The 23317-nt window shown below is 29.6% G+C and overlaps 2 protein-coding genes, 1 long non-coding RNA gene and 1 other non-coding gene across 5 annotated transcripts; 3 read left to right on the top strand and 1 right to left on the bottom strand.

Annotated features, from left to right (window-relative positions):
* Positions 1 to 3181: 3181 nt before the first annotated feature.
* On the top strand, positions 3182 to 6822 carry LOC139093987 (putative uncharacterized protein DDB_G0291608). Of its 2 annotated transcripts, none has more exons than XM_070644857.1 (3): positions 3182 to 3340; positions 4010 to 4490; positions 4644 to 6822. In XM_070644857.1, the coding sequence occupies exons 1-3, from the start codon at positions 3232 to 3234 to the stop codon at positions 4999 to 5001; spliced, it is 948 nt and encodes a 315-aa protein (XP_070500958.1). In that variant the 5' UTR covers positions 3182 to 3231; the 3' UTR covers positions 5002 to 6822. The 2 variants fall into 2 exon arrangements, with proteins under 2 accessions (XP_070500958.1, XP_070500957.1); XM_070644856.1 differs by having other exon boundaries at positions 4010 to 4532.
* TRNAS-GCU (transfer RNA serine (anticodon GCU)) lies at positions 5498 to 5601 on the top strand. The gene is made up of 2 exons: positions 5498 to 5534; positions 5557 to 5601. It is a non-coding gene; the product is annotated as a tRNA-Ser (tRNA).
* A 118-nt stretch (positions 6823 to 6940) lies between the features above and the next one.
* LOC139093869 (non-canonical poly(A) RNA polymerase protein Trf4-1-like) lies at positions 6941 to 23066 on the bottom strand. The gene is made up of 6 exons (XM_070644718.1): positions 22121 to 23066; positions 21558 to 21820; positions 12151 to 12329; positions 11788 to 12087; positions 11440 to 11727; positions 6941 to 11333 (listed from the first exon to the last, which is right to left on the bottom strand). Exons 1-6 carry the CDS (start codon positions 22205 to 22207, stop codon positions 10693 to 10695), a joined length of 1758 nt encoding a protein of 585 aa, XP_070500819.1. The 5' UTR covers positions 22208 to 23066; the 3' UTR covers positions 6941 to 10692.
* On the top strand, positions 13493 to 14588 carry LOC139093870 (uncharacterized). The gene is made up of 2 exons (XR_011544740.1): positions 13493 to 13530; positions 13602 to 14588. It is a non-coding gene; the product is annotated as an uncharacterized lncRNA (long non-coding RNA).
* Positions 23067 to 23317: the final 251 nt, after the last annotated feature.

Genomic DNA, 23317 nt, shown 5'->3' with positions numbered 1-23317 from the left:
AGTAATCATGAGAAACTACTGTTTGGTTATTTTTAGATCAATTCATTACTATTCAGTGTTAAAATAACAAGCACAAAAAGGTGAAACAATAAAAGCCATTTAGTGTAAATTGAATTGTATTAAGATATGCACAGCAGATTCACTTGAGATATAAAGGAAATTGGTAATCAATTATTCATTTTGTAATCCCTTTTTATCTCCGTGGCAATATCTTATTCTTTATATAAATGAAAAGTGCTGCACTGTAAAGTAATTTCCTTTTTTTTGCTGTAATACAATCCAACCTTCTTATGCTCAGTAAGTAAGAAGAACTTGAGAAATAAGAAATGCTAGTAAACCTCATAAACCGATAGTGTAAACGTAAACACTTGAGATGATCATCAAGAGCATTTACTTTCCAGGAAGAACATCCACAACAACATAAAATAAAAAAAATAGACAGTAAAAAGATGGCACAAAGAAAAAGTGCCAATAAAAGTCACATGAAATGCCACTTGTGTAATGAGATTTGCACCTTTTTTTGACTACTTTAAGGAATGGATTTTTTTCGAGTATTTTTTGGGAAGTAAGACAGATTTATAAATCATTTTAACTGGCTGGTCTTTAAATTCAATCAGGCAGATATTATAGATTTCAAATTGCCGAATTTTGAATCCTACAAAACAGCCAAAAATTTGAATTTTACAAAATTGTTGAAAATTTGAATTTTACAAAATCGTTGAAAATTTTTGAATCTCGCAAACCTGCTAATAATTTTAAATACCATGGTAATGTAGACCGTTAAAAATTTAAATTTCGCTGAACTGCTAGAATTTTGAATTTTACAAAGCTGTTAAAAAGTTTGAATTTTACAAAACCGCTAAAAATTTTGAGTTCTACAAATCCGTTAAAATTTTGAATTTTACAAAACCGTTTAAAAATTTGAATTTTAGAAGATCGTTAAAAAAATTGAATTTTACAAAACCGTTACAAAATGATGATTATTCGTAAAATTGTAGATTTTTCCAATTAATCCAAGTAATCTTAAGAAAATTGCTTTACAACTCCTTACCTAGTAAAAAAAATAGCAAAAACTAATTTTCACAAGATATAAATCACAGTCGTATCCCAAAGGAATTTACAACCACTTGAGCACATGCTTCTGCTATTACATTTGTAAATTAATTTCGATTAACTTTTGAGTGCGTGAAAAAAAAGTTTTTTTATTTGTTTGAGAAACAAGTTCCTTTAACATTCCCATCCACTCGAGCGTTTATCAATAAATTATCTATTTAAAAGATTGCCGCGTAAACAACTCGTCCTTGGAGAATTGATGCGTTTTGTGATAATTTGTAAGTGTGCAGGTTCACATTTTTTTTATGTTTGGCATTTCTCACCCCCTAAATGGTGATTTTAAACAGTTAATAAATAAAATTATATGTAAAGCATATCTCTCTCGAGACATCATCGTCAATATGTAGCGAAAATCATCATCACGACTCATCCTAAACTTGTAGAACCTGATAATGAATGTGTATTTCTATTCCTTAAATGCTTCATTATTGTGTAAATATTTCATTGATCATCGTCAGCAATAGCTCACGTTTCGTTCCTTTTTTACGACTCATTGAAATCATGACTGAGGGATTGCACCCCTCTTGAATGTATATCCATTTATACACCCGAAATATGAAGTGTTGTAATAATTTCAATTATATTGTGTACTTCCCTGACTATCTAGTACAATAGATATCTAGCTTGTTGAACAAATGCCGTCTCTTATTGTAATTGCCGGATACTTATAATGAAAATAATATAATTTATTATTTACTGCAATTACTAATCGACTTATTAATAATAAATTTTCCATCCACAATGACCTCTCTGTGTCGTGCAATATATTGTGGATTAATATTCAGCTCATGCATCTTAATCCACTCCTTTTTGTCTTACTCATTGACCATTCATCACGCCTTTAATTAAATGCAAATGAACGGTTTAAAAGATGAAAAAATTTGCATTTATAATTAAGAAATTTTGCAATATTTTTTTCTAGTTTTTTTTATTGAGATAAAAATTCAATGAATTTTTTATGACGAAGTCATTTCATTTCAAACACATAATTCCATTGAATGTTTGAAACGTGGACTGGCTTTTTTGAGTTGGGAATTTATTTGATTAAAGTTTGAGGATGTAATGAGCATAAATTTTTGGGTGAAATTTTGTTTGTAAAATTTGAATTATTAACGGCTTTGAAAAATTTGGATTTACATCAAATAACATAGATTTCTTTTAAACGGATTTGTAGAATTCAGATTTTAACTGTTTTGTAAAATTCAAAAATTTCATCGTTTTGTAAAATTCAAATTTTTTTACAGTTTTTTAAAATTTGAATTTTTACCGGGTTTTTAATGTTCAATCCTGATTTTACCCAAGACACAAAGTTTGAACTCAAATGTGCCTTGACTAAATTTTTAAATTTCAAAAGTTCGTTAAATTAGAAATTTTTACAAAAACTAAAAATTTTGCAGTTTTGATCATTTTCGATATAATAGAACTCAAATTCATTTCTCAATGGACATACCGCTCACCCTTAAACTCATCACACTCACCGTAAATCATCTCAATATAAAATATACAAGCAGCAGCTCGGTTAATAAAATTTTCTCTTCTTTTATTCATTTTCACTTTAATCCTCCTTTTGTATGTGCTTAGATGAGAATAATATAAAGTAAAGTCCTTTTATTCATGCCTAATCATTTAATTCCGATGATAATATTTTCATTTTCCTACTCCCCCATCCAAATAGATAAATAATTTTAATGAAAAAAAAAAATTTTAATCCTATTTCGATTAAATGCCACTTTTAAAGTCAACTCATGTGGCGTTAGTGAAAATTGAAAAATTTATGGGCAATAGAAAGGAAGTTTGTGGAAAATTGCTTTTTTATTCTCTAATTCTAAAGAATTTTTACTTTTATTGTGAAATCCTGAAATTGAAAAATATTTTAATCGCTTTTAAATGTCTTTTCTATTTTATTTTCAGGTTTGGTTCCAGGTCAGTAAGCACAACAATTCAACTTGTCTCATGCCGAGGGAAAAATCCATTCCCATAAATCTTAATTCTAACAATTTTTTTTGTTATTTTTCCTCTTTTGGAAAATTAAAATTAATTTTTGTGTAATTTTAATTGCTTTAGAATCGACGAGCAAAGTGGCGAAAAACTGAAAAATGCTGGGGACGTTCAACAATCATGGCTGAATATGGACTTTATGGAGCTATGGTGCGACATTCCTTACCTTTACCTGATACTATACTTAAGTCAGCAAAAGAAAACGAATGTGTTGCGCCTTGGTTACTTGGTAATTTTAACAAATTTTGTTAATTAATGTGGATAATTCAATGGATTTTCCAATGATTGCTTGGATTGAATTTTTTGTCAGATTACTGGATGAATATTTGATTTTATTTTGATAAAAACCGTTAAAATTTTATATTTTACAAAAACCGTTCAAATTTTGAATTCTACAAAATTGATAAAATTTTAATCTCTACAAAATCGGTTTAAATTTTGAATTTTACAAAACTGATACAATTTGGAACTCTACAAAAAGCTAAAATTTTAAATTCTACAAAAACGGTTAAAATTTTGAATTTTAAAAAAACGTTGAATTCGAGGAATTAATTTTAATTGATAAATTATGGATTTAAGCACTGAATCCACAATCCAAATATCAATTCAGCATCCAAAAATCCAGTATATGATCAAAAAATATTCCAAACATATCAACGTCACCAAAGATTATCATTTAAACTACAAGTATTTTAATAATTCTAGAACAAAATATGTTACAAACGAAGCTCAATGAGACAAAGGATATAAAAAGTAATTGAGTTTCAATCTACATTTTGATAGCATAATTAAAATATGTTTTTATTTTCATATTCTCAATTCGGAGAATTTCAATCAGATGAATTTACTGTCTAAATTGTCCTTAAAACTAACTGGATCTCACAAATTTTACTTCCAGGCATGCACAAGAAATCAATTGAGGCAGCAGAAGCACTAAAGAGTTCAGATGAGAACAGTGACAAAGAGGATGAAACTAGAACTGAAAACAGCGACACAAGCTCATCAAATCATCAACGAAAGACACCAACGACACCAATATCGACATCAGTAACACCTTTAACGGCTTTAAAACCGAAGAAAACATCGAATAGTCCACCGTCATCGACATCAGTTTCACCAATAGCTATGTCACCGCCAATAACAAGTCATATGCCAACTACACCGAATCAACGTACATCAGAGGATTTGTCAGGAAAGAAGGACCACGAAATGTCAAGTCCAACGTCAAGGACACAATCGAATGGCGGAAGTAGTTATCATATGAGTCCAAATGAACAAAATAGTCCATCGACATTAGCACATCATCATCCAGCTGTTGCTCATCATTATCCGCTTAATCCAATGAACCCATCGCCTGACACTGATGCTGAAGTGTTTAGGTGGGTGAACTACAATCGCGACATTCCTGTTTCTTTTATACGGTGAATTATTTTTTATGTTCTAAACTTTTTATGATTTTTGATCCCTTTGACAATTTAGATCCTTTATACCTTAGCATCGTTACTAATTTTCGGTTCCATTTATCATTTTAGAAACAATTCAATTGCATGTCTACGCGCAAAGGCTCAAGAACATCAAGCACGTTTAATGAACAGTGGCTTATTGGCACTTCAAGTACGATCTCTAGCTGGTCTACAGCATCATCAAATCCAACAGCACCAACAATTACCAAGTCCAATGAGCAGCTCACCAGACAGCATAATGATTCATTCACAGCACTCACCAAGTCCAATACGATCACCTGAAAGTAACAATAATAATAATAGTAGCAGCCGTAATTTCAATTCAAGTATGACACACTCAAGTGACGTTAGTGAAGACATTGATATTGAGGAAGTGAAGCCGTTTCATAATAAAACTAATGTTAGTCCAAATGTTGTAACGTTTTGACATTAAAAAGCTCTTATTTTTATGTAATTCTGTAAAATTTTGTGATGCTATGAATTGTAAAAGGATATGTTCTGAGAAGCATGGGAGGGTATGGGTTGATGGAGAGCTGTGTCTAGGCTGTTGATATTTTAGAGCAGTGGAGGGCAATCTATGTGCTACAGCACACTAGTGTGCAGTCAAAAATCATTGGAAATGCTCTGAACCGTATGCCGCGTGCGGTTTTGGTCAAGGCTTATCAAGGTTGCTCAGGTTGCCCACCACTGGTCTAGGTTCTTGTTCTAGGCCCTAAATTTCTAATAAATAAATATAATAAAATTCACGTCAATTTCATGCTCTGTAAAGACCTAACCACAAAAATTGTGTAAATAATTCAATTTATCTAAACAGCTGTTCATGTCATGTGTTTTAAGCTGTAATGTTGAATTTTTATTTCATTTTCAAAAAATCGATCATTTAAGTAAAACTTTTGTCAAATGTTTACCACACAAGTCGTGACGACGAGGTGCTAGAGTGGTTAATAGGTTGGACTGCTAACTTACTAAGTTAACGACAGCAATCCAATGGGCTCTGCCCGCGTGAGTTCGAATCTCATCCTCGTCGGACCTAATTTTTATTACTTTTTTTTTTTTGGTTGTTTGGGCCTTTACCTAAATTGAATCTTGAGAAAGGATTAATATGAAAATTTTGAGGGAAATTTTATGTTTCACAAATTTGCAACTTATTGTGACACCTCGATCAGAGCCTCGTCTGGGCGCCACTAGGTAGCCTTTTTTTAGTAAGATTCGGACAAGTACTATAATTTTCGATTAATGGTTCATCCAAAGCTGTAGGCATGCGTATTTTGTCTGTAGTCCTGAAAATTTTGATGAATCATAATTTGTAAGCAAGACCCCATGGGTCTGCATGATGTCAATTTTTGACCGATTTTTACCGCGAAAAAGTAAAATTTGCCGCATCGTGTTGTTCAAGTTAAGCTAGGAATGTATTAAGCTCATATAATAAATTAATTTGCAGCTGTTAGTATTGAGGTCTGTTAAATATATTCAATGGGCAAAACGTGATACTCTCATGTCTATCAATATTCCATTCGTGAGACAATCATGGGGCACTTAATCTGGTTTTTCGTGCTACACTTTAAATTTCTTTATTTATCGTTTCCCCAGAGCTCCAATTTTGTATTGATTTCGTCCATTAAGCAGTCAAGGAGTCTAACCTACTGAAAAAAACATAAATTAGGAATGATAACAGTTCGGGCCGACAACCTTTGAGTTACTATACCAAATGTGAGTCTAGATTCTTGCCGATTACTCCATAGAGTCACTTCACTGCTATAAAATGTTATAGACATCAGTAAACATGACGAAAATTGACCATGCTCTCATTATGCACACAATGCAACAAAAAAACCTCAACAAAAGATCCCGTGCTTCTCAGAATATAAATTTAGTTAGAAGATTTGACAACGACTAAGAAAATAAATATTTAATTAATAAATAAGGATCCAGTGAGAAACTATTAAGCATTTAGTTTTGTGCAATAAGGAAAGATTATGTAAAATAGTTAATAGCGGCATTTCCAACCCTAACAAGTAAAGAGGCTGCTTTTAGGCAATGTAGTAGTATCTACAATGAAAGCATGCTCTTTGTCTGTTAGGACAATTTTGGGACAATCGCTAAGATGTGCAACGAAGGAAGCAAAAAACTTGAGTAAATCCTCTTAATGATCGATGCTCTAAAATCCTGTAAATAGCTAAATTAAATAAATAAAAGATATTGTGTTAATAATAAGGCGATATTAGTTAAGCTATAGAGAATAAATAAATTGAGGAATAACTTTATATTAATATAAATAAAAAGAAATTAATTAATTTAAAAAATTTTATTTCTATTCTAATCTTTCTGGAAAAATTAATAAAAAAAAATTAAAGAAAATTTGAAAATTTGTTTTTTTCTTCGGAACTAAACTTAGTCTAGTCCACTTTTTATTCATGACTTTTCATTTTTTTTTGTGTGAAAACAAAAAAGTTTTTCCGAGCACGTTTGCTCAATTTTTTTTCATTTTTTTTTTAATAATAAGGAAATTTTTATAGGTCATACATTTTAACCTTCATTAAGATCCATAAGAGTTCATAAATTAACTATCATAGAATTTTTAACTGTTATCGTACACATTGAAAAGTGTGTGTCTGTGTTTTTTTTCTCAATAAATTTATGGACAGTTTTTTTGCTTTTTGAAGTTCATTTTTTTTTTAAATTTTTTTGTACTTAAAATGACTTAACTTCATCATCAATATGCTTTTCATTACTTTTTTTTTTATTAAAATAATTTCATTTCTATATGCAATTCTTCAAAAAGAAAACATCTATTTTATCTGGTTTTTATCGCAATCATACTTCATCTGCTAGCAATATATTGTGGTAATATTGTTAAGGTAGTGGTCATGTTCCATCAACTTGTTATTTTTTGTGTATTTTTTTTTTCATGCATTGTTATAAAATTTTTTTTTCGCTTGCCATTTTGATTTGTGTTTCATATCATTGTCAATTTGTTATCTATCAAACTACCATAGCTAATTGTTTATTTTTCGCCTAGCTGAATGATTAAAATGTTCGTATTTTGATGATTTTTAACGGATTTTTCAGATTTGAATTTTGTCATAATTTTTATGGATTTTGAAAATTTTTAATTATTTTCTTAATTTTTACGAATTTTGAAATTTACCATTTTTTTTAAATTTTGAAAGTTAACGGTTTTTTTGTAATTTAAATTTTAGCTGCGTTTTAAAATAATTTTGAACTATTTTCACGTTCAAGTTCAAATTTTGAACTATTTTCACGTTCTAGTTCAGATTCAAGTTTGAAAATTTGAATTTAAATCTGAACTTGAACATGACAGTAGTTCAATGTTTAACTTAAAATGATCCGCTTTCAATTTTTGAACTATTTTAAATTCAAAGTTCAAAAAATCTGAACTAAGTTGAACTTGATTTACTGAACACATTTTGATCCATTGTTCGAAATATTTCTAACCGTTACAAAAGTTCAAATCTAACAAATCCGTTAAAAACAATCAAAATTAATTTTTTTTATTATTTCAATTGAAACTTTGTTCATACATTTTCAATTTACTAGCAAGAAATGCATTATTTACTCCAAAAATTGCGTCATTGTGTGATTTCTTGTGTATGTGTTCGATATATTTTTAAAACTTAGGAAATGAGGAATAAGTGGTAAAGAAAAAAATTGAAAGTAAAATGATTAATTTCTTCAAAATTGCTCTCTCAACAAAGCCCATCAACATCACGTATAGTTTTTTTTTTATCTGAATTACTTAGATTATCAATTACTTTCACACATCTTCTTGCTCCTGTACATACATTCCGCATATTATTCTCTGTTATTTTCAAATATATTGACAGAAAAATAAAAATATCAATATATGTTGCTATTATTTTTATTGTTATTTCCTACAATTAATATTATTATTAAAAATTATTCAGACTTATGTTCTATTTTCAATTATTTCTTTTCTCAATTTTTTTTAATATGATGACGACTCGCAGTGAGTAAGTAGATATCTCTTAAAAAACACTTGTCTATTTCACGATTGACGGTAATTATAGTATGCCTTAAGACAAAACTTATAAAAGAAAAAAAATATTAAGGTAGAGCTTTTCAGGACTAATTTTAAAAAAATTATTGCCTAAATTACTTAATTTAAATTTTACAATGTGTGTGTATGTGTGATTTTTTTCCTTTTTGTATTAAAAAATATTGACTCAAAAATTGGCAAAACATTTCATCTTTATGCATACAAGTGTTTTTTACTTTTTTCAATCTATACATTATATCTATCCACATTTAAATGAAGAAATTTCTGAAGAAAATTTTCAAAACCAGACCACACGATTTTTGTATACCGTAATAAATCTGGCAGAACTGATTTTCCATTCAGATAAATTAAACGAATCAAATTAAGCATGCATTATAGAAAATAAATGTTGCATAGTAGCTAATATAATATTTTTTTTTGTGAATCAATAAAGAATATCATAGATGACTTGAATAAGAGAACAAAAACAATTGAAAATTATATATGTACAACTACTTCAACATTAGCGCCATTAATTTCCGTATATATTTTCAAATTCAATAAATTCCCATTTTTTTTAAATCTTTCAATTTTGTCAAGTGGTTCTGAAACTTTTTCATAATTTTTTTCTCTGTATTTCAAATGCAATTCGTTATTGCAGAAGTTTTATGATCAGTTAACATGTAGAACAATGAATAATCTTTTTTAACGATTTTTCAAAGTTAAAATTTTAACGACTTTTTGAAATCCAAATTTTTAACGACTTTATGAAATTTGAATTAAGCATATATTTCAAATTTTTTCGTAACGGTTTTTTATAAAGTGTAGAAAATCTGAATTCCAACTGCTCACAAGCGTTTGTGACACATTTAGGCTGATAAAATTCATTCATGATCTAATAAATTATTGTATAATAAACTGATCTGTGCCAAATTGTGTTCTTGTTATGAGTCTACAAAGATCAGAAGACGACAAAATTGATTCCATTCACAACGAAACGTGTCAAAAATTAATCAGTGAATGAAAGAAATATATAAAATATAATATAAAAAAATTCTCGGTAGTTTCGTGGTATTTCCGAAAAGATAAATTGCATCAACATCTACAGACATATAGATAATGATATCTGGTTTTTTTGAGACAGCATACATATTCTAACTATTATTGAGCGATATGCACTTTACAATGTACATTTTTTAAACTTTTTTTTTTATTACTTCCAATCACAATCTTTTCATATTCATTATCATTTAGAACATAAATTTTGGTTATTTCCTTGCTTCCTTCTTTTGATTTTTGACATTAAATTCTTAAATTATGAAAAGATTTGGATACATTAAAAACTGCTTTATCGACTATACTGAACTTTCAAAGTCGCTGAATGCAAAATAATAAGATTATAATAAAAAGTAAATACTTAAGCAGATAATAATAAAAAAAAAGATTTCCATGAATTATAGCTTCTCATTTCCTTTCATTGTGTATGAATATTCTGCATATAAAATAAATTTGTAAGAAACTTGATCCATGTGACTCCAACTATCTCTTCTGTATGTTTGTTGCTCTATCGAAAATTCTCAAACTTGATCCTTCACTTTTTTTCTCTCTAAATTAAATTTTTTTGGGCTTTTTTTTTTGAATTTTAATTTTTTTTGGGATTTTTTTTTAGAAAATTTTTTTAATTTTTTTTTTGTTGTGATTTTGGGTCTTTCAAATTTACTTCGATAATTATTTCCATGTTATTCATCAAATTTGCTGTGTTTTTCTTCTTATCAATTACGGTTTTTTTTAGAGTGTATAAGTGTTGTGGTAAAAGAAATAGGAATTGAAAATTAATATAAAAATTCATACATAATCACTCAGCAGCAAGAAATTCTGATCTCGATTCCCAAAGATTTAATATTTTTTTTTTTTGTGTGTTGCTTATTGTTATTGTTCCCTAAAGATATTCGAAGTATGAAAACCCTCAATTTCTCACGTATTATTTGTGTAACTTCAAATTTCCTTTTTTGGTGATGTCTGTTCTGATCATTCATTTCTTCTTCTTCATTTTGTGTGTGTGTGTGTGTGTGTTTAAATTAAAAAAGTCATCATTTAAATTTATGGCAACGGTGGAAATGTATTGCTATCGAGAAGTAGCTCGTTTGAACTATTACTATTTGTCATTGCACGTTGTTGTTCTCGCTCTCGTTGCTCCCGTTCCTGTTTGGCCTGTTGTTTCACAATTGCTAATTGTGCTCTCGCATGAGGCGAAAAGACTTTTGATTGCGGTACAGCGGGAATAATTGGTTGAATGAATTTTTTTACAGGCTGCGGGTTCATATTTGATGTGACCATTTGATGGTGATGATTTGTCGGTGATATTTCGTCTCGTGACTTATTTGATAAATTATCTTGATCATCGCTTTCATCTGATTCGGAAATTTCATCAGAACTTATACTTGATCGACGAATTGTGTGACTATCGTTTACATTTGATTGCATTATTTGTTGATTTTGTTGATACTTAAATACGCCTGCTGCCATGTTTGGATCCTGTGTTATTATTCCTTCGTTTGTCATTCTACGTTCGATTACCGTTTTTATCCATGCTCGGTAATCAATGACTTCATCCGTTATTTTTATTATGCGACCTAATATACTTTGACGATTGCAATCATTAAGGTAATTGTTGAGAGGTGAGACAGCTTGACACAGTACAATATAAGCGTATTCAAAAGCCTGTTTTACTTGGAGTGCACCTAAAATTGATCAAAATTCATGCATCAGTTTTTTTCAAAATTTGAAAATTCAAAACTATTCAGTTTAAAAAGCATTTAGTCGTTATTTAGTTTATCATTTGCTCACCATATGAAGACCTTCCAATGTCGTTGCCTGGCGTAAGAGGATCTTCTATACATAATAAGCTCGGTCTGTGTCCATCAATCATTTCACGTTGCAGCTCTTCCTTTGGAATATATCGACCGCCATTCTTTATACTAATGCCCGTTTTCATATAATTAAATTTACGTCCATATAACTCGAAGAATTCTAGCAATAAAACACCCAAATTTGCGTTATTATATGAATTTTGCCTCGGATGAAGTTGTAGGAAACTAATACACATTAGAATTAATGAATATGATGAGATGCCACCTAAATTGTAAATCAATCATTAGTAAAATACTCAATCATGTGCAACCATGCTGTACTAACCGGTAAAGACTTCGTTTAAATCGCGTTGTAGAAGGAACTGCTTTAGAACTAATACTAATTTCGAAAGGACTGGATATTGACGCTTATAGTCGCGAATCAATTCAGCCGATTGAACACCAGATTGCATATTGAACGAAATATCAACTTTAACTTGAGTTTCACGGTCTGTCAATTTAACTATTGGAACGGATGCCTTATCTAAAACACGTATTGAATGTGGTTCAGCTATACGGCTTTGTAATAGCTCATTTTCTAATGTCCTCAACGGTAATTTTTCCCATCGACCAATCACAACCAAATCTAAAATGAGAAGAATCTTATTTATAATCTATAATTTCAGGTATAATAATAGACTTGACTTACCAATATCACTTGTTGGCAAATAGAGTCCTGTTCGGAATGAGCCGAAAACTTCAACACGAGCATTTGGCCATAAAGATAAAACAGTTGATTCAATACGTGAAACAACTTCCAAACGTGCCGTATGTTCGAGCGGTGTTGGAATCATGTGTGCATAAAATTGCTCAATCTCTTGGTGCAGTCTGCAATAATGAAGAAAACAAATTAGTCTAAATTTAATTGTAATGGAAAAACCCAATTTGTCAATTCTATTGTGTGAAAACTCATAAAGTGCATTCATACTGTCTGCATGAATGAAAAATTACAAAAGTCCTCGTGTTATTGATCGAGGGACTTAAGCGCATTTTTGTCCCAGCGATCAGTATTTGATTAATAAGTCAGTTCAGTAGGATCCAGGTCACTTTCAGACCCAAAAAAGAAGATCCAGTAGGATCCAGGTCACTTCCAGACCCACAAAACAAGATCCAGTAGGATCCAGGTCACTTCCATATAATTGAACGGATTTTTATAATTCAAACCACATAACGGTTATGATAAATTTAAATTTTGTTCAGTAAACACTGTTAAAAATTTTAGGAACATTGAGAAACACTGTAAAACAATGAAAAAACGTGTTTTTGTTGTTATGAAAATGAAAAATTGTTAATTATAGCATTTATGTGTTGATTTAAAACTTTTAAATGCCCGGCGCCGCAATAACTTTATGGCACTGATCTTTTAAAACCATTCCGAGCTCTCTACGATGTCTAGATAAAAAGTTTTTGACATCAGCCGACCGAACGAACGACCGAACGAACGAACGAACGACCGAACAAAGTGTCTTATTAAGCTACCTTTTTGAAAAAAATTTCAAAAATGCGCTAAAAAGTAAGTCAATTTGCGTTATTTTTGAGGCGTCAATAAGCATTATTTACAGCTTGAACGAAAAAAAAAAAACATTCCCATATAAATATCATCAATGAATACGGACAAAATGGCAACAAAAATCCATATTCGGTGCAATGATTCACATTAATATAAAATATATATAAGAATTGTATACAATCGTCGGCAGAAAGGAATAAAAAAAAATTTTTTTTATATATCATATTAATTTATAAAGGCAACACATGTCTCGAAATTCTGTAGAAGAAATAGAGAGACAGAAACAGTGAGAAGAAAAAGATGAAAATTAAGAGTATTGCACCTACACAATATTTTTTTTTCTCTACCGCATGATTAAAGTCTATAGAAAATGAGCTCATGTAATTATTGCGTCGGGTTCATTGAATATTCACAATTATCTCTACCTAAATTATAGAATTATCGCAAGCAATTATAAAGTTTCATTTTTTCAAGAACAACAATAAATTAGCACATTATATCACCTCAGTTAATTGTTGGGTAATTAGTCAAAAATTAGATCATCTTGGCTGGTAAGCATTCATAATTTTTTGCTGATTATGTCATTTCAGAATGAATATTTACTGTGATTTTCTGGTCATATGGCTGAGTGGAGATAAATATGGCATAACTGGTTAAAGACAAGTCAACGTCTAGATAATGATTAATTCTAAAGGTGTGAACCACTTTGGATTGTCACAAAATTAATTTAAATTGTGTCAACACGGGACGAAATGTATGAAAATTGGGTCATCTTGGGATTCAATTTACTCAAATTGGATCAACTTGAGATCCATATTCACTTAAATTGGATCATCTTGGAAAGAAATTTCATCAAAATCAACTTAAATTCGGTCATCTCGGTACAAAATATCTTCAAATTAAGCAAACTCGTGAGGAAAACTTAGAGAAACAAGCTTTGTCTTCTTGTAACTGATCTAATCGCCTCAACACACAATTTATCCTAATTTAGTCATTTCAATGCAAAAACTACATCGATTATGTCATCTGGGTAATACAAAATTCTCAGAAGCAATTTAACAATCCAACAAAGCTTCATAATCTCATCAATATGCGCTTATTACAGCATTCCTACGTGCAAATCATCATGTAATTTCCTTACTAGATCAAAAACTTTGTAGGAAAAGAAGGAAAAACATTGAAAATGTGGGAGATATTTTTAAAATGAATTAAATTGCTGTTGCTAGCGCCTCAAAAAAAGAAGAAATTAAATTTTTTTTTCTCTCGATTTTTATCTTAACTCTCGCCAATTTCACACATCCATCTCTCTATAACCGCGTTCAATAATGCTTATTAATTGCAAATGTGTCGAATGTCACAAAGAAAATATTTATAGTTTAATATGATTTTTTGTTGTTTATCGAAAACGGCGACACTAAGCATACACAACACAATTCATTGAGTAAACAAGAAATTTTCATTCATTGATGGTTAAAAATAAGGTGGAATCGAGAATTGATGAGTGATCGTTAAGGAGGCTGAACGATTATTATAAATGTTAAAAAAATAAAAAGTTTTTCATCTTCTAATTTCAAAAATAGATGTTTTGAATCATTTCTCGACTATTTCTTCCCTGCACGTAGTTTTTTGTTTCTGAGAAGAAAAACAACCACTACTTTAGCGTAGGATTCCATCTCCATAACCTACAATGTAGGAATGACTGTCATGAATGATGTAGATAGAAGGTGCAATTGTTTAACTTGTTTAAATATTTATACAGCTCCTCATAGCATCGATGATGATCTGCCTTATTAAAGTGCAAAATTAAGCTCATAAAGTCTATGAAAAATGTTATTAAACGTAATATATCATTAATTTGCTTATAAACTGCCATTCTTTAAATATCAAAATAAAAAATACCATAAGATTGTGATCTTTTGCTTATATTTTAACGATCTTTTTATAAAACAACCTTCATATTCAACGATTTGTGATTTTTTTTATTTTGTTATTTTGCATTTGAGAGAAATAACAGTGCGAATTAAAAGTAAATGATGTAAAATGTTGACGCCAGAAAATTATTTAATGATCAATGATCGTAATAAGTCACATTGCACATCTATGAGGGATGGGTGTGAATGTTATGGTCACTTGACTCAAAGAAAATTGAACTTGAAATTAGCCGCTTTAAAGAAAAAATAATTGAAAATTATTAAGAAGAAATATCGATTTTAATTAATTAAACCGCCTTGCTAATTACAGTCAATTTGCTGCCTTTTTGTGATTTTTTTTGAGCGGAGGCATTAACTTTCCTATTTTATTTTAAACGGTCGATTTTTTTTATATTTATATTGTCTTGCTGGTTATCTCTATGAGCTATATATAGTAACAAAATTTTAGCAAAAAACAAAACATTCGAATGATTTTTTTGAGTCTACAGCATAAGCATATTCATTGCTAAGCTTATCAAGGTTTATTTTGCCGGTGCGGTGTATTCGGTGGACCTGTTTTGGCAAATAACAAATAAGATAGTTTGAAGCTATTTATAAACTTGTAATTTTTCGGAAGTTTTGTTTTATCGATGTTTGGCGACTTCTTGGATTTAAAATTCAAATTATTAAAACCTTCAAAAATTCAAAAGAAAATCATATTCTTTCCTGGTTGTACAGATCAATTGTAATCCATGACATCACTCAGGTGTCGCCTGAAGCTGGCTTCCACTTGCCAATTACTTATATTAAGCGCAACACTATCTTAATCGGAAAACCATTTACTAAGGTTTTTAAATTTTAAATTTTTTTAGTAACCTGAATTGTTATTTTTTGAGTTTTCAAAGCAAAGCAATGATTTTTTGAAATTTGAAATTATAACGTTTTTTTTTATTTTGAATTTTTTGGATTCAAAATTTTAAGATTTCTAAGATTTCTAATTATTACAATTTTTGACTTTTAGGTTTTTTTTTAAAAGATTTGAATTTTTAATTTTTTTTAAAAGATCAGAATTTAAAAATTGCAAGCAAACGAAACTGAATATTCAGTCACAAAAATAAAACAGAAACAGTTACCAAGTCTTCTTAACTTGCTGTCAGCAATCAACGAAAAAAAAAGTGCATTCTTTTTATTGAGGAAGGTTTTTTTGATAGATAGACGAATGAATTGCGATAATTTCACAAAAACAAAATGTATGAGTGAAAAAAAAAAATTAATTAAAATATATTGTGTGCAGAAAAGCAATCAGTTAATACCGCTTCATGAATTAAACATTTCATTTCGACTGTTGCTTTTAATTTTCACTCGATTCAATGTGTTTTCTTCGTGTGCCTTTTTTACTTCACTTATAAAATATTTTTTTTTTCTGTTCATTATGGGCCACGAAATTCATTAAACATTTTCAGTTCTCGTTTTTTAATTCGATTTTTTTATATATATATAAAATTCTACATATACACTAGTTTTGCTGGGTTAATAAAAAAGAATTTTTGTTTGTATTGATATGGAAACAGAATCATTATCAAGGTTTAAAGCTTCATTGTAAGAAGAAAAGAATCCTATACATCTCTAACTCAAAAAACATGTTATATTATGACCAGAAAAAAAAATTTGTTTTATATAGAAATCGTCGCTAAAAATATATACCTCGACAGTGATTATCAAATGATAAAAAATGTTACTCAATATTAACACATTCTCAAAAAATTGAATATGAAAAGAAACTCTTCTTTTATCAAATCAACCGTATTTTTCATGTACAAGTGACATTTGCTTCTCAAATTAGCATCTTTTGAGCATAACTTCATTCGAATGACTGACAAAAAATTATTTTGATTTACTTTATGCCAATTTTCAAATTTTTCTTCTTGGATGCTCGACATGTGACTCTCTTCATGCACATGATATACTTCCTCTTCCTTCTTTTACACTTACCATTTACTTTTTTTTACTAATGATGATTAATGACATCATCAAATTAACATGACTATGACTGCATTCTTGATGTTTCTTCTTTTTTTGTGTGCAACTCAATGATTCAACATTCCTGCGAATATTTGACATTTTGAAAATGAATTTGAACTGATCGATCGACACAGGTGTTCAGTTTTGGAATGTTTAGACTAGGAATGTCCTTATTGTGAAGATCGAGTCTTAGCTTATGTCTAGCAATTTATTCAAGTCTAAGTTAACCTAGTTTTAATTAAGTCAACAATATTTTGCAGCAGTAAGCCGATAAACTCATCAATCAACTTAACTAAAATGGAAAATTTTCTTCAAAAAAGTTTAAAAAACCCATTTGCAGAAATACTTTCACAAAATTAATTTTCACATTTCAATTCTAATGTCGTCTACAAACAGAAATAAGCAATAAACATATCTATAACCTTTTATTATCACATCCATCCTACTATAAAGCACCCATATACATTGTATAATGTAAATCAAATACGAAAAGAATTTTAAATTTTTGATTATTTTTTGAAAAGAAAATATACTTTTTTGAAGTGTTTTATAGGAATTGGAGGATGTTATTGGTTCCACTATGTCTGTCTGTCTCAAATTTACTGCTTCATTATCTACTGGTTTAGAATTTTATTATTTGATAAGCTGGTGTAAAGAATAGCATCACACGCTAACCAAGTGATCAAATAACACCCCGAACAGCATGTGTTTACTAAAGCCCTGCTACGTCGTCGTATTAACGTCATAACAAAAAGTTGCTCTGACGACATCGATACGGCTGATTGCTTTCTATTTGAAAAAGGCAATTTTTATTATTATTTACATTCTGTATGGAAAATTTCCGATACTGCATAAAATTCGAGATTTTGACTATTAAAATCGAAGACATCCCAATATCGTGACGATCGAACAAGGATCGTGCAGGACTACTTGCTCTTAATAATATTTAATTATCCTATTAAATTCAATTTTTGTGTGAAAAGCGCATTGCAAAGTCACGAGTAACGACATTCCTACCAGCACTTTTTTTCTATCAATCAAATCACGTGTATGGCTCTGTTTTACGATTGTGTCATAAGTTCGTTTACTCATTCTCTCTTTTTTTAATTTTTTCTTTATTTATTGTATCCGCTATTGGTAACAGCAGTGGTGGAAAAAAAAATAGTCACAAGAGCGATAACTAAGTTGTGGACGACGAACAAGTGATAATTGAGAAAATCTGCTTTTTTGAAAATCATTCTTTTTTGTTCGTCGACGTCGTCGTAGCCTTCATCTGTGTGTGTTTATGGCGCTCAAAATGACGAAAAAATTTTTTTGCTTGTCTAAAAATTTTCTTCTTTTCAGTCAGGATCTATTTTGATACACACAATTAAATATACTCTGGTATGATGAACACCGACTAATTAATATTCTATGAAGACTCACTATCTCATCACATGCTTTACATTCATTTAAAATAAAAATATAAAAAACTTTTACAAATTAGCACAGATTTCTCCAATAAATGTTATTTTTAACAAATTTCTGCCTACTTAACGAAATGACTCATGAAATTTTAATTGATATGATTTGAGTGCCGTAAGCTCTGATAATAGTTTTTGTAAAACTTTACCGGAAGCTTTTATTTTTTTAATAATTTTTTTACTAGTGCATCAGTCCAAGTGTTATGAAAAATCGTAGACAATAACAACTTAAATGGGGACGAGACGAGATCACAGAAGTTTTTCTCAGAACATTTACAGGCTAGCAACTATTGTGCAACTTAATTTATTATTAATTCAACTGTAGATCACACTTGAATTGTTGTTTTTTTAATTTTTTTTTCTTCTTTTAGTGTAGAGGAACTATAAAAAAAATTTGTATCAGAAATAATAATGATAACAGAAACAAAGTTTCAATGTCGTAATGAAGACAAAAACAAGTTGCTAAATTATTTGTTTTTTCGGAAACTGAGAGAGAAGAAAAAAAAAATATTTTATTACAAATGCGAGAAAAATGTTCGCAGAGAATTGAATAATAAGAAGAAAAAAATATTGTATAAGGCAGATAGCACGTGGGTGATCTTTAGCTTTTTGTGCCGGGTCAATCAATGTGAAAGCTTTTGTTTTTTTTAACTGTTATTTAAAAATTTAAAAATTAACGAAATTTTCCAATTTTGAACTTGTCCTTGATTTTAAGATTAAATTTCTAAAAATAACTTAAAATTTATTTTGATGACCGTTGACCCTAGAAGAAAATTCACCGAGACATTCCAATGCCGAAATGTTTACGCAAAAAGTATCAATATGAAATATACATGAGAATTTTCAGTTTTAAGAAATTCAACAGGTGATCTTAAAACAATTTTTTCAGAAAATTATTTTCTTCCCATACTTATATATTTCATATAGCGTGTGACAGCTGACGGCAATTTCGTCCGACTTACGTCTAACACACACATGATGAAGAAATAAACATTACGCATGAGATAACGACACAACACAATTACTGTTGCTACTCAAAAAATTTAATCAAACTTATGATAATTTTAGTCTCATGTAGATCATTTAAGTCAATAAAAATTCGATATCAAGTGATCAAATTCATAAAGGCATTGAAACAGGTGCCGAGAACGTGATTAAAAACAACAAACTTGTGATTATTTACGAGAGAATTGACCGCTCAAGCTAATAATTTGGTTTTTAAGGATATCGTGAAGGATTTTGCATGCCTTTTAATCAAAACCTTTTTTCTGCTGTACAAACACGATGCTATACCGACTTCTATTATTATTTTCTTTTCTTAAATAAAGGTTGAATTGATTTCAGTCGACTTACTTGTCGTGAGAGTCGTAAAGAGACCCAAATGTATATAAAGTATATAAAAAGTAACGAGAAAGCAAGATAGATAGTGTATATTTTCGGACATTGTCGTTCAAAAGAACTGATCATTTAATAAAAAAATCATTTTTTACACTCAAGCAGTTTTTCTTGTATTCTTACAAAATCATTTAAATCCCCAGCTATCTGTAATCTAACGTAAAAGATAATTCAAAATAAATAAATCATGATGAGATAAAGGTAAACCCACATGTAATGCACCAAAACGTATGTGGCCGAAAATAATTCTAAATTTAGAGGGTATAAGCCAAAGTAATAGAAGTGCAATAAACATTTTCTCAAAATACTCAAGTAGCTCCTACAGTACTTATTCTTAAAATTTTATGTAGCCACAAAAAAAAATAACTATTCAATCACGTTTCATTTATTTTCCGAATGATTCTTGACGTCATTCGTCATGAAAAACATCTGAGGCAACGAACAATTCACAGGAAAATGTAGGGAAATCACAGAAAAATTTTAAAATAAACAAATTAGCGTGTAATTTACAAATATTTTATCGAGAAAAATTTGTTCTACATCAAAATTAGTCAAAATAAAGTTTGCATTTTAACGGTTTTTTAAAATTCAAATGAACTGAACTGAAATGAAGTGTGAATTACTGAACGAACATTGATGTTTTCCAGCACGTGACTTTACTTTAATTAAGGAAGTTTTCCGTGAAAATGAAAGTCTAGAAAAATAACGATATAGGGCAGCTTAATATTTTTATGACCGGCTTTAATTATCAAAAGATTTTCTATATTGTCACGACTGCTTCATATCGAGCCTGTATTGACCTTAATTCATCAAAATTCTACTCCTCAAAAAAACGAAAAATTCCTCCAATGAACGTAGCACCTAATAGGAAAGAAGAAATCATTTAAGGCTCATGCCATTGCTTTGTTTTTAGGTTATCAGAAAACTGAAATATTCTGACAATATATAATGTATAGCCAGAAATGAAAAGAAAAATCACGAGTGTAAGACACGATTCTTAATTCATTACTAATTAACAAGTTCATATACCGCTGATAGCAACAAAACAACAAAATTCCAACCGTTTTGCCTCTACAATTATATGAAAAAAATGAAAGTTTAAATATTATTCCATTATGTGTAGCAAAATCGTAAATTCTGCCTGATATTTCTGCTGCTCAAACAAAGAAACTGGTATAGAGGCGGTCAATCGTGACCGATCAACGCGCATTTTCTTCTCAGCACAGAATCAAAACCCGAAAATACCCAAAACAGTTCAGTTATATTTTGAAAAATAACGACTGAAAAAATTTCAAAAGATAACGATCATATGACGTACATCAACTCAAAATCCAGTAGATAATTTGGCTAGAGATTACAAACAGACAAAGTGTAGACATTAGATTTAAGAAAATGCGCAAAAAAAACACGAAGAAAAAATGAGCGAGAAACAAAAAAAAAACTGGATTTGCAGCCTCCTTGCAAGGTCGATTTAGAACGAAGCAGCTTAAGTAATATGATTTCGATCGTTGCTCTTGCGATAGACTGCATCTGTATGCTTATTATATATGATATTTGATCATCAAAAATGTTTAAATATTATTCAACTTGTCGAGTTTTGTCATTTTATTGTTATTATTATTTAGGTATTTTTATTATGAGAGACGAGAGACGAGATTATCACACGATTCTGACTTGACTTGACTTTTTCTTATTCTTATACATATTGTATACACTTAGTTGTTTAGATTATATTTTTAATAAGCCTTCAACTTACCCCATAATTCCACGTCCATATTGAAAGTTAAGTGGTCTCCATGGATAACCACCATGCTTTCCGACTAATTTCGCCTGATATTTGTTCATATTGTAGGTAGATGCTTTGTTATCATTCGTACTTCCTTTCCTTCTCGTTGGATTGAAAGTTTTCTCGATTGGGAAATTATTATTTGATGTGTTACTATCGTTTGACTTTGTATCCGAATTGTTGCCATTATTATTCGCCAATTGTTGTTGTTGGAGTAATTGTTGCTGAAATTCCTGATATGCCCAACGACAAAAAAAAAACACAGGAACAAGAAGAGGAAAGTAAATGTTAGTTCAACACAAACAACTTTTGGGTCTGGTCGGAAAATTGTTCTGTATTAAAAACAGCGCTTATATCCAATACAACTGTAAACATTTTAAACTTCATTATCACTGGATGTTTTTAAGTACATACGTGAATTTCAGTGTTTTTCGTAATTAATTGAAATACTTTTTGTAACTTATTCTCAATTTCCTAGTTTTTACGGCCAGACTCACTTAGATTTTACGCAGTAATGTGTGCAAAATTCTTACCATTTCAGCAGTTTCCCAGATATTAGACCAAATTCTCTTTGCTTCACCTAATTGTTCTTCCTGATACCACGATACAGATAAATCCATCACACGACACTGATTATTTCTCTCTCTTTTTCGCAATAAGATTAAATATATCTCACTTAGTCTCAATTCAAGGTTCCTTTATGTACTATTTTTTTTTTTCAGATAAAAATACGATTATTCAAAAGCAATGGAATTTATATATTATTTTTCACGATTATTGCCTATTTGACTCGATTTTTTTCACTTTTTTTCTTATTATCTTTTTTCAAATATATTCACAGACTTGTCTTATAAAAATTAATTATAATTATCACATTGAGAAAATTCTCTTTTTTTATATTAGGGTATATCCGCAAATAATCAAATTTGATTGATAAATTAACTAAAAAATTTCAAGAATGAATGAGATATATAGTCACAATCGTTTAATTAATTTCACAATTTATTCGCGAAGAAAATGTCTCTGGCAAATTTTCCTTCCTTTTTTTTAAAGACACACTCACGCAATCTACGAAAATTCTAGATTTTTCACCATAATCCAAATAATATTTTAATATATTACTAAAACTTGTTATTATAATCTGCTTAGAATCGACTTTTTATATTTTCTGATGTTTTAATATAATTAATCCCACGAAATTTACCAAAAAATGAAGTTAAATCGCAGAATATTTCTTGGGTGAACTTCGATGTTTTAAGCAGGCAATAAGTAGGGCTGAGTACGATGTTTAGGGTTAATTCTTAATTTTATTTGAAAGCGCTTTTCAAAAGTTTCGCTTTCTATAATTTATCACTTTACTTATTAATTCCTTAATAATTGTCCAATCCTTCAATTGAATTATCTTCTTTAAGTCTTTATTTAACTGTTCAACACTTAAAATTATTAAATTTACGCTGAGAATCAATCAATCTCAAAAAAATAATTAATCACCAACGTTCACAAAAGGGCAGATACCGCGAAAACGTAACAAGCATTGATTTTTTGAATTTTCAAAAACCGTTAATTTTATTCATTGTTCTTTTGTTTACATTATTTATTATTGTAAAAAAAGTTAATTAATTATTTTAACATGATTTCTCCTACATCACGATGTAAAAGTGATATAAACAGTGAATATATAATAAGCAACAATCGGAATCATGTTACATTGTAATGGAATTTTGAAGAGT

Source organism: Chironomus tepperi, unplaced genomic scaffold (genome assembly GCF_022539635.2).
Source record: "Chironomus tepperi strain 1889 unplaced genomic scaffold, CSIRO-AGI_Ctep_v1 contig_346, whole genome shotgun sequence".
Taxonomy (NCBI): Eukaryota; Metazoa; Arthropoda; class Insecta; order Diptera; family Chironomidae; genus Chironomus; species Chironomus tepperi.
This window is presented reverse-complemented; position numbering and strand designations above follow the sequence as displayed.

Bases quoted from the DNA above. Each gene is read 5' to 3' on its own strand.
- LOC139093987 (XM_070644856.1), top strand. From the start codon at position 3,232: ATGGCTGAATATGGACTTTATGGAGCTATGGTGCGACATTCCTTACCT. The intron at 3,341-4,009 runs GTAATTTTAACA...TTTTACTTCCAG, and splicing joins TGTTGCGCCTTGGTTACTTG to GCATGCACAAGAAATCAATT. The intron at 4,533-4,643 runs GTGAATTATTTT...TTATCATTTTAG, and splicing joins ATTCCTGTTTCTTTTATACG to AAACAATTCAATTGCATGTC.
- LOC139093869 (XM_070644718.1), bottom strand. From the start codon at position 22,207: ATGGATTTATCTGTATCGTGGTATCAGGAAGAACAATTAGGTGAAGCA. The intron at 21,821-22,120 runs GTAAGAATTTTG...TGGGCATATCAG, and splicing joins TCTGGGAAACTGCTGAAATG to GAATTTCAGCAACAATTACT. The intron at 12,088-12,150 runs GTAAGTCAAGTC...TTCTCATTTTAG, and splicing joins TTTGCCAACAAGTGATATTG to ATTTGGTTGTGATTGGTCGA.